Here is a 12,500-nt window from a genome sequence, read left to right on the forward strand (position 1 = left end):
AAGCTGACCAGTGCAGACCTGAGCGAGTCCAGCTTCAGATTCCTGCAGTGCAGAACCATCGAGCTCGCTGGAGCGACTGTACAGGCCATACGCATATCATACACTGGTGCGCACAATGACACACACATATATATGTGTGTTTATGTCTGTTCATGTGTGTGTATGTGTGTGTGTGTGTGTTTATATACATGTATGTGTGTGTTTTATACATGTGCGTTATATATATATATATATATATATATATATATATATATATATATATATATATATATATGTATGTGCGTGTGTGTGTTTATATGTCTGTTTGTGTGTGTGTGTGTGTGTGTTTTATACATGTGTGTTATATATATATATATATATATATATATATATATATATATGTGCGTGTGTGTGTGTGTGTTTACATGTCTGTTCATGTGTGTGTGTGTGTGTGTGTGTGTGTGTGTATGTGTGTTTTATACATGTTTGTTATATATATTTGCGTGTGTGTGTGTTTGTCTATTCCTGTGTTTGTGTGCGTGTGTGTGTATGTATGTATATATATATATATATATATATATATATATATATATATATATATATGTGTGCGTGTGTGTGTTTATATGTCTGTTCATATGTCTGTTCATATATGTGTGTGTGTGTGTGTGTGTGTGTGTGTGTGTGTACAGGTGAGTTAGGCTGGGAGCTCTACATGGACATGAGGAACATGTCTGCAGTCTATCAGGCTCTGATGGAAGCGGGACGAGATGAAAACATTGATGACTTCGGCACATACGCCATGAACTCTCTGAGGCTGGAGAAGGGCTTCAGGGCCTGGGGAGCAGAGGTCACACACAGACACACACACACACACACATATATATATATATAAAACACATACACATATAAACACTCTCAAACACACACACACACACACTACTACACACACTCAGCATCTGATCTCTAGTATCTGTTCTCTTCTATTTCCAGATGAACTGCGACACCAACCCTTTAGAAGCCGGTTTGGACTATTTTATCAAACTCAATAAGGTGATCATTAAACAACGAGCATTAATATTGTTTATTAAAAACTGAAAACCAAAATATGAAAGCACTACAAACTTACTGGAACGACAGCTAGATTAAAACAAAAATGGTGAATATTAAAAAAATAGCATGGAATAATCCAGAGCATTGCCATGGCTGTATATATTAAAGTAACACTGTTCTTTCAGCCTGCAGATTTCATCGGTAAACAGGCTCTGCTGGAGATCAAGGCTCAGGGTTTAAGTCGACGACTGGCGTTCCTGACCCTCAACACAGATGACATCGACCCCGAGGGAAACGAGAGCGTCTGGCACAACGGGGAGGTAATGAGCACTCATCAAGACAGGTTATAAACACTGAATAAAGACACATTATAAGCACTGATAAAGACACCTTATGAACACTGAACAAGAGAGGTTATAAACACTGAACTATACCTGTTATAAACACTGAACAAGACAAGTTATAAACACTGAACTATACCTGTTATAAACACTGAACAAGACAAGTTATAAACACTGAACTATACCTGTTATAAAAACTGAACAAGACAGGTGAGAATCACTGAACAAGAACTGTATCAAACTGAACAAGACATGTTAAAAGCACTGACCAATACAGATAATAAACACTTAACAATAAATACTGAACAGGAGAGGTAATAAATACTGAATGTGACAGGTTATAAACAGTGAACAAGACAGGTTATAAACACTGAACAATACATGTAATTAAACAGTAAGACAAGTTATAAACACTGAACAAGGCAGATTATAAACATTAAACAATACCTGTAATTAAACACTGAACAGTACCTGTTATAAACACTAAGACAGGTAATAAACTATGAACAGACAGGTTATGAACACTGAACAATATATGTAATTAAACACTGAATAATACCTGTAATGAACACTGAACAGGACAGGTTATAAACACTGAACAAGACCTGTAATAAACACTAAGACAGGTTAAGTACACTGAACAAGACCTGTAATAAACACCAAGACAGGTTAAATACACTGAACAAGACCTGTAATAAACACTAAGACAGGTTATAAACACTGAACAAGACCTGTAATAAACACTAAGACAGGTTAAGTACACTGAACAAGACCTGTAATAAACACTAAGACAGGTTATAAACACTGAACAAGACCTGTAATAAACACCAAGACAGGTTAAATACACTGAACAAGACCTGTAATAAACACTAAGATCACTAAGACAGGTTTTAAACACTGAACAAGACCTGTAATAAACACTAAGACAGGTTATAAACACTGAACAAGACCTGTAATAAACACTAAGACAGGTTAAGTACACTGAACAAGACCTGTAATAAACACTAAGACAGGTTAAATACACTGAACAAGACCTGTAATAAACACTAAGACAGGTTATAAACACTGAACAAGACCTGTAATAAACACCAAGACAGGTTAAATACACTGAACAAGACCTGTAATAAACACTAAGATCACTAAGACAGGTTTTAAACACTGAACAAGACCTGTAATAAACACTAAGACAGGTTATAAACACTGAACAAGACCTGTAATAAACACTAAGACAGGTTAAGTACACTGAACAAGACCTGTAATAAACACTAAGACAGGTTAAATACACTGAACAAGACCTGTAATAAACACTAAGACAGGTTATAAACACTGAACAAGACCTGTAATAAACACTAAGACAGGTTAAATACACTGAACAAGACCTGTAATAAACACTAAGACAGGTTAAATACACTGAACAAGACCTGTAATAAACACTAAGACAGGTAAAAGACATTCAACAAGGCCTGTAAGTGGGAAAGGCAAAAACACTGAACAGGACAGGTTATAAACACTAAACAGGACAGGTTGTTAGCATTGAACGAGATGTAATAAACACAGAATGACACCTGTAATTAACACCAAACAAGATAGCTTATAAACAATGAATGAGCCAGGTAATAAACACTGAACATGACATAGTAAACACTGAACAATAGCTGTAATAAACACTGAACAAGACAAGTTATAATCATTGAACGAGATCCTCTATAAACACTGAACATAGCAGGTTATAAATACTGAATAAGAGATATCATAAAAGCTGAACAAGACAGGTTATAAACACTGAATAAGACCTGTTATAAACACTGCACAGGGCAGCTTGTATCAGGGGTGGGCAAACTTGAAGACACTGATTGGCTTGTTCAGGTGAGTTTGATTAGAGATGGAGCTAAACTATGCAGGACACCGGCTCTCCAGGACAGTTTGCCCACCCTTGGCTTATATACACTGGTGTGTGTGTCTCCTCAGGTTGTGGGAAACACGACGTCGGGCTCGTACAGTTACAGCACTCATCAGAGCTTGGCGTTTGCGTATCTGCCTGTGGGACTCACCCAGTTGGGTCAGAAGGTGGAGGTGGAGCTGTTGGGTCAGAAATACAGCGCTACAGTCACCAAAGAGCCGCTGATCCTCACCGAACCGGCCCGAACACGCCTCCAGAAGAAGAAGAGCGGCGTCTAGACATCAGCTCAGTGGAAACACATCCAGTGACACACAACACTGCACAATAACACACACACACACACACACACACACAACCCTGAATGTGTCTGGACTCTGGAGATGGAAGTGCAAATGCTATTATTGTTAATGTTAAAAGTCCCATGAAGTGCTTTGAAATATCTGAGTTATTCTGTGTTTGACGTAATCTCAGCTGAAATATGAAGAGAGGGCGGGACATATAGTAGCTCCGCCCCCTTTTACGAAAAATCTGCCAACAGTGTTTGTTTTTCCTCACAGCTGCCAGTGAGAGTGGTTAAGTGCAATCACTTCAAATAATCAGCCAATAAAGGGAAGGGGGCGGGCTATGTCAAACACAAGGGAGCATTTGATTGGTCAGAGGATTTGATGAGAGGCTGGAGTATGAGGAAACGACAGAAAATCATTGATCCATTTAGGTGAAAGGTACAAACTGCACACTGTAGAGGTTTATATCAGGTTTATATCTTCTACATGTGAATTTCATCAGTTTTGGAGACACTAGATTAGAGATTAAGACTAACATACTGATACTAACACCTAAAGAACATTCATTTCATTTCACTGCACCTTTAAAGGGTCAGTTCACCCAAAAATCTAAATTCTGTCATCATTTATTCACCCTTTACTTGTTTAAAAGCTTTATGTGTTTCTTTATTTTGTTGATCTCAAAAGAAGATAACCATTGACTTCCATAGTAGGAAAAACTAATACTCTGGAATTCAATGGTTACAGGATTGCAATATTATTCAAATGATCTTTCTCTGTGATCTAAACAGTGAGGAAATTGTAATTTTTGGGTGAACTGACCCTTTAAGCTGGATTGCGTTAGCTTTATTAGGTTTTGCTGCTGCTCCAATGTTTTGTCTTTATGTGCAGTTGTGAATTATTTCCAGTCTTTTCAATCACTGAGTGTCTTTGTATGGGAGCAGATCAACTCATGAGTCTTAAAAACAGCCAGAGAAGAACACAATCTCACTATCACAGATAATTGATTATTAATAAAGATTATTTCTGTATTTGTGTACAGTGTTCATACATCACCTCTCTGACAGGTGGCGCCATAACATACACTTTTTTTTAATGTATACACATTATCCGGCCACTTTATTAGGTACACTTGTCCAACTGCTTGTTAATGCAAATATCTAATCAGCCAATCACATGGCAGCAGCTCACTGCATTTAGGCATGTAGACATGATCAAGAGGATCTGCTGCAGGTCACAGTGAGCATCAGAATGGGGAAGAAAGGGGATTTAAGAGACTTTGAACGTGGCATGGTTGTTGCTGCCAGACGGGCTGCTCTGAGTATTTCAGAAACTGCTGATCTACTGGGATTTTCACGCACAACCATCTCTAGGGTTTACAGAGAATGCTCCGACAAAGAGGAAATATCCAGTGAGCGGCAGTTCTGTGGGCGCAAATGCCTTGTTGATGAGGCCAGAGGTCAGAGGAGAATGGCCAGACTGGTTCCAGCTGATAGAAAGGCAACAGTAACTCAAATAAGCACTCGTTACAACCGAGCTCTGCAGAAGAGCATCTCTGAACACACAACACGGCCAACCTTGAGGCGGATGGGCTACAGCAGCAGAAGAGCACACCGGGTGCCGCTCCTGTCAGCTAAGAACAGGAAACTGAGGCTACAATTCACACAGACTCACCAAAACTGGACAATAGAAGATTGGAGAAACGTTGCTGCTCTGATGAGTCTCCATTTCTGCTCACACATTCAGATGCTCGGCTCACAATTTGGCCTCAACAGCATGAAAGCATGGATCATCCTGCCTTGTATCAGCGGTTCAGGCTGGTGGTGGTGGTGTAATGGTGTGGGGGAGATTTTCTTTGGGTCCATTAGTACCAATTGAGCATCAACGCCACAGCCTACCTGAGTATTGCTGCTGACCATGTCCATCCCTTTATGAGCACAGTGTCTCCATCTTCTGATGGCTACTTCCAGCAGGATAACGCAGCATGTCATAAAGCTCAATCATCTCAGACTGGTGTCTTGAACATGACGATGAGTTCACTGTACTCAAATGGCCTCCACAGTCACCAGAGCTCAATCCAATAGAGCAGCTTTGGGATGTGGTGGAACGGGAGATTGGCATCATGGATGTGCAGCCGACAAATCTGCAGCAACTGTGTGATGCTCTCATGACAATATGGAGCAAAATCTCTGAGGAATATTTCCAATACCCTGCTGAATCTACACCACCAAGGATTAATGCAGTTCTGAAGGCAAAAGGGGCTAACCTGGTACTAGTGAGGTGTACCTAATAAAGTGGCCGGTGAGTGTATTGTTTAAGTTTAAAACAGGATATTTTTTCATAACGTGGTCATTTTAGAATTGATTAACAACAACTATATTATTCCTCTGTCTTGTTCTCTACAAATATTCTTAAATTAAGACACATTTACTGTAGAAGTAAAATGACTGAACATGTGAAATAACGTTAAGGTTTAACATTAAGGTTTTCTGACCATGCAACTGTACATTTGAATAATGTAAAAGCATTATTATTATTATTATTTATTTTTTATTTTATTATACGTTTTTAATCATTATTTATTATGTTTCATGTCAACTAACGTAAGCTTATTTTAACGCGTTACCAAATTTGAACTTCCCTTTACACTCTATAAAAGGCAGACATACTTTGGAAATCTACCTAATGAATATTAATTACGTGACAAAACGGAAAGGCTGCACCAGAGCCGCACAGCCAATCAAAACTCATCACATGACTTTATTATTCATGAGCAGAAGCGGAAGAGTATTATTCATGAGCTGGAACTTGTCAGTTGTGGTGATTTCGCGTGTTCCTTTTAAAGTTGTTCTAGTTTAAGTGGTTATTTTAGTTTGTTTTGGGTGGATTATCTGCGATGTGTTGAGCGGAAGTTGGTGTTTGTTGCTCTTCCGTGTCGGGCTGAGGATGTCTGTGGGGAACCTCGGGCTGTGTCTGCTGTGTGTTGTGCTGGAGTGTGTGTCCGCCAGACCCCCGCATGTGGTGCTCATATTAGCGGATGATCTGGGCTGGAATGATGTGGGTTTCCACGGCTCTGAGATTAAAACTCCTCATCTGGACCGGCTGGCGGCGCAGGGAGTCCGGCTGGACAACTACTACGTTCAGCCGCTTTGCACACCGTCCCGGAACCAGCTGATGACCGGAAGATACCAGGTTACGCACACACGCGCACGCGCCCCGAGATAATACACATACATGGAACCAAAGTTGCACAGACACAAAAAGGCACACAATCTGACCCACACACAGACACTTAACTGCATACACACACACTCATGCTGCGTGTGTCTGCAGCTCATCAGTGATATTGTCACACACTCCTGTCCTGCTGCTTGTGTCAAGATAAAGTTTGACTTTCACTGAGCTGCACAAATGACACACACACACACACAAACACACACACATACAAACTGATACACACACGTTTATGCACACTGATACAGATACACACACATACACTTCACCCTGTAGCAGTCTCACACACACACACACACACACACACACACACACACACACACACATCTATCCACAAAGACACACACACTTCACAATGCAGCAGTCACACTATTCACCACTTTCATATGCACGCACACACACACACACACACATACATGCACATTTCACCCCTTTCACACAAACATGCATGCGCACACACACACAAACATATTTCAGCATTCACTGGTCACACACACACACGTTTCACCATTTACCATTCACACACAGATATGCATGTGCACACACACCCATTTCACCATTAACTGCTCTCATGTACACACATTTTGCCATTCAGTAGTCACACACACATATATACATACACATATATACATACACATAAACACCCACACATGTATATAAACACACACATATAAACACATACACATATATAACACATATAAACGTATACACATATATAAGCCCACACACATATATAAACACACACACACACACACACATATATATATATATATATATATATATATATATATATATATATATATATATATATATATATATATATATATATATATATATATGTGTGTGTGTGTGTGTTTATATATGTGTGTGGGCTTATATATGTGTATACGTATATACGTATGTATGTGTGTGTGTGTATAAAATCACAGATATATAAACACACATACATATATAAACACACAGATATATACGCACACACATATAAACACACATATAGACTTATACACATATATAAACACACAGATATATACGCACACTCATATAAACACACAGATATATACACACACTCATATAAGCAAACAGATAAATAAACACACACACGCATACATATATAAACAAAGAGATATATACGCACACTCATATAAACACACATATAGACTTATACAAATATATAAACACACGTTTCACCATTTACCATTCACACACAGATATGCATGTGCACACACACCCATTTCACCATTAACTGCTCTCATGTACACACATTTCGCCATTCAGTAGTCACACACACACACACACACATATATACATACACATAAACACCCACACATGTATATAAACACACACATATAAACACATACACAGATATAACACATATAAACGTATACACAAATATAAACCCACACACATATATAAACACACACATAGATGAATACACATATAAACACACACACACATATATATATATATATATATATATATATATGTATGTGTGTGTGTGTGTGTGTATAAAATCACAGATATATAAACACACATACATATATAAACACACAGATATATACGCACACACATATAAACACACATATAGACTTATACACATATATAAACACACAGATATATACGCACACTCATATAAACACACAGATATATACGCACACTCATATAAACACACATATAGACTTATACACATATATAAACACACAGATATATATACGCACCTCATATAAACACACAGATATATACGCACACTCATATAAGCACACAGATATATATACGCACACTCATATAAGCACACAGATAAATAAACACACACACGCATACATATATAAACAAAGATATATATACGCACACTCATATAAACACACATATAGACTTATAGACATATATAAACACACAGATATATACGCACAGTCATATAAACACACAGATATATACGCACACTCATATAAGCACACAGATAAATAAACAAACACACGCATACATATATAAACAAAGAGATATATACGCACACTCATATAAACACACATATAGACTTATACACATATATAAACATACATATAGACCTATACACATATACTGTAAACACACACATAAAAACATCCACACACATATAAACATACACATCCAGTATAACCACACAGACACACATACATATAAACATGCACACACATATATAAGCACACACATATACATACACACACATATAAACACACAAATATAAACACACAAATACACACAAACACTCGCATATAAAAACACACACATACATATAATCACAACATGTACACACGCACACACATATAAACACAAATATACACATATATAAACACATAAAGACACATAAACACAAATATAGACACATACACGTATATAAACACGCACATATAAACATACACACATGTATAAACACACTGATAAGCATACACACACATATAAACACACACACATATATAAACACATGTAGACACATACACGTATATAAACACACACATTTAAAAACACACACATATAAACATACACAAATATAAACACACACACTCAAATAAACATATATAAACACACATATAGATATACAAACATATAAACATACACACACATAAACACCCACATGTAAACATACACATACAATATATAAACACATATACTTAAACACACATAAGCACACATAATTAAACACATATGCACACACACACACACACACACACACCTATAACCACTCGGAAATAAACACACACACAGACACACACACACACACACACACACACACATTGTTCACTGGTCTCATGCGCGCACACGCACACACACACACACACACACACACACAGACTGAACATGTGTTTAGGGAAGTGGACTGCAGTGGAATATGCAGCTTCATATGATGATTAATAAAGTGTTTCAGACATCATGACCCTCAGCGGTGTCCAGACCCCTCAGAACAGTCATTGAGAATAACCGTGTGTGTGTGTGTGTGTGTGTGTGTGTGTGTGTGTGTGCAGATCCGCACAGGGCTCCAGCATCAGATCATCTGGCCCTGTCAGCCGTACTGTGTTCCTCTGGATGAGAAGCTCCTGCCGCAGGTCTTGCGCGAGCGAGGGTACCACACACACATGGTGGGCAAGTGGCACCTGGGCATGTTCCAGAAGGACTGTCTGCCCACACACAGAGGCTTCCAGAGCTTCTTCGGTAGGCGGAGCTTCGGCTGACCCAGGATCAGTGCCATGCAGACATACACATAAACCACAGCAGACCGTATACAGTCAGAGCAGGGTCATGTGACACTGAGTGTGTGTGTGCGTGCGTGTGCGTGTGCGTGCGTGTGTGTGTGTGTGTGTGTTTGTGTGTGCATATTCATATTTGTGTGTATATATATTCTGTGCATGTGTGTGTGTGCATTTATTTATTTAATTATTTATTTATGTGTGTGCGCAGGTTACCTGACGGGCTCAGAGGATTACTACACACACAAGAGGTGCAGCCTCATCGCTCCTCTGAATGTGACGCGCTGCGCTCTGGACCTGCGGGATGGCGACGCTGTGGCTCTGAACTACAGCGGACGATACTCTACTGAACTGCTGACAGAGAGAGCCACACACATCATCACACAACACACACCTGACCAGGTACAGTACACAAACACACACACACACCTAACCAGGCACAACACACACATGCACACACAGAAAAACACACTGCCCCCTGCTGGAGAAGAGAAGCTTGGCAGTTTAATCAGTGTTACTTCAGCACTTTTATTTAAGTGCAGGTGTGTGTGTGTGTGTGTGTTGTGCAGCCGCTGTTCCTCTATGTGGCGCTGCAGGCAGTTCACGCACCGCTGCAGGTCCCCGATCGCTACATCGCCCCCTACAGCTTCATCCAGGACCCGCACCGCCGCAGGTACGCTGGAATGGTCTCCGCTATGGACGAGGCTGTGGGAAACATCACACACACACTGCAGGAGACGGGGCTGTGGGACAACACTGTGCTCATCTTCTCCACCGGTAACACACACACACATACACCTGACCAGGGGTGCGTTTCCCAAACCACTTCATAACTCGCGGCTGAACTATCATAGCATGATGCATCGGTTAGGAAAAGAGCGATGTAGTGACGAGTGTTTTTTGGTAAAGTCAGGGAGGTCAGACTTAATAAACCTAATTCTTGGCCATGAGTCGGGTCTAAGACCACACACAACTGATAGTTCTATAAGACATCTTCATTTGTGTTCTATTAAATTGTCTGTTGAATTTCATTGTAATCAAATTAATATTCATGCAAAATATTTCTTAAATGGTCTGTGCATCACTCCAGGTGTGTCTTTAGATTGGTCTCCACTTACATTTAAGATTCATTTCTGTCATTTAGAATAATAATTGTATAATAACAATAATAATGTTATTTATTTATTTATTTTTAGCGTGAGCTGTGCTCAGCAGGGCTTTATGTGTAGCAACGCCCCTGTCTATAGCTTTCATCATGAGCCATGGCTGCGTTCAAAATGGCATAAATGAATTTAAAGTGCACTGTGAAGGGAACACAAGATCGAAAGGAATAGTCCATAGGGAGGATAACTGGGAATAGAACACAGCCAGGAGCTCTGCTTCTAACTACAGCTCTAGAGGTTGGGAATGTTTGTTGGAACGACGGATCTGGGAAACGCCAAATCAACAACCTGTGTTTGTAAAGACAGAACTTGCATCGTTAGCCAACTAAGGTTGCTTTTCGGAAACACACCCAGGTATACACAAATTAATAATAATAATAAATAATAATAATAACAACAATAATAATAATGCAAACTTGTAATAAGACATTTTTTTGCAGTTATTATAATTATTATAATAATTATTATTATTGATGAATTATTATTGTTGTTGTTGTTGTTATTATTTATTATTATTGTTATTATTATTATTTATTATTGTTATTATTATTATTATTATTATCATTATTATTATTATTATTATTTTTTATATATTATTATTATTATTTATTGTTATTGTTGTTATTATTTATTATTACTATTGTTACTATTATTACTATTTAATTATTATTATTATTGTTGTTGTTGTTTTTATTATTAATTTTATTGGTATTATTATTTATTATTATTGTTGTTATTATTATTATTATTATTATTATTATTATTTATTGTTATTTATTAGCAGTAGTAGTATTTATTGTTATTATTGTTTATTATTATAATTATTTATTATTGTTGTTATTATCATTATTATTATTGTTGTTGTTGTTTATTATAGTAATTATTATTATTATTATTATTATTGTTGTTGTTTATTATTGTTATTACTATTGTTAATATTATTATTTTTTATTGTTATTATTATCATTATTATTATTGTTGTTGTTGTTTATTATAGTTATTATTATTATTATTATTATTATTATTATTATTATTATTATTATTATTATTATTATTACAAAAGTAATAATAAAAGTAAAAGTATTATTACTGTTTTTGGAACAATAATTATAATGTTTCAAACATTGTTATTCAGTTTAAGACAGCGGTTTCATTTTTAAAACAAATAATTATTTAAAAATCTACAATGATTTGAAAATAAACTCATTTAACAGGTGATATACATGTATAAATGATTGTTTCTGGGTAAAGTTATTCAGTATGTTTGATGATATGATGATGAGTATATTATTATTATTATTATTAATATTAATAAGTCTGGTTATTAAGTATTA

At 37.3% G+C, this 12,500-nt stretch overlaps 2 protein-coding genes across 5 annotated transcripts in view; both read left to right on the top strand.

The window, feature by feature from the left end:
- Positions 1-4,583, top strand: part of dmgdh (dimethylglycine dehydrogenase) — a 21,332-nt gene extending 16,749 nt beyond the window's left edge. Inside the window, exons 12-18 of one of the 4 annotated variants that reach the window (XR_012397020.1) lie at positions 1-106; positions 669-826; positions 970-1,029; positions 1,215-1,349; positions 3,339-3,759; positions 3,885-4,145; positions 4,385-4,583. The exon at positions 1-106 is cut by the window's left edge and continues 112 nt beyond it. Coding sequence is in view for 1 of the 4 variants with exons in the window: in XM_073935596.1 (XP_073791697.1) it covers positions 1-106; positions 669-826; positions 970-1,029; positions 1,215-1,349; positions 3,339-3,548 (669 nt within the window). In the remaining 3 variants the exon portion in view is untranslated. Of the gene's footprint in view, positions 107-668; positions 827-969; positions 1,030-1,214; positions 1,350-3,338 lie in introns of all 4 variants that reach the window. The other 3 variants (XR_012397019.1, XR_012397021.1, XM_073935596.1) reach the window with 3 other exon arrangements.
- A 1,760-nt stretch (positions 4,584-6,343) lies between these two features.
- The window catches only part of arsb (arylsulfatase B), a 9,975-nt gene continuing 3,818 nt past the window's right edge, over positions 6,344-12,500 (top strand). The window contains exons 1-4 of the mRNA XM_021468934.3: positions 6,344-6,746; positions 9,782-9,968; positions 10,215-10,405; positions 10,573-10,780. Coding sequence (XP_021324609.2) covers positions 6,501-6,746; positions 9,782-9,968; positions 10,215-10,405; positions 10,573-10,780 — 832 coding nt within the window. The 5' untranslated portion in view covers positions 6,344-6,500. The remainder of the gene's footprint in view (positions 6,747-9,781; positions 9,969-10,214; positions 10,406-10,572; positions 10,781-12,500) is intronic.

Source organism: Danio rerio, chromosome 21, assembly GCF_049306965.1.
Source record: "Danio rerio strain Tuebingen ecotype United States chromosome 21, GRCz12tu, whole genome shotgun sequence".
Classification (NCBI taxonomy): Eukaryota; Metazoa; Chordata; class Actinopteri; order Cypriniformes; family Danionidae; genus Danio; species Danio rerio.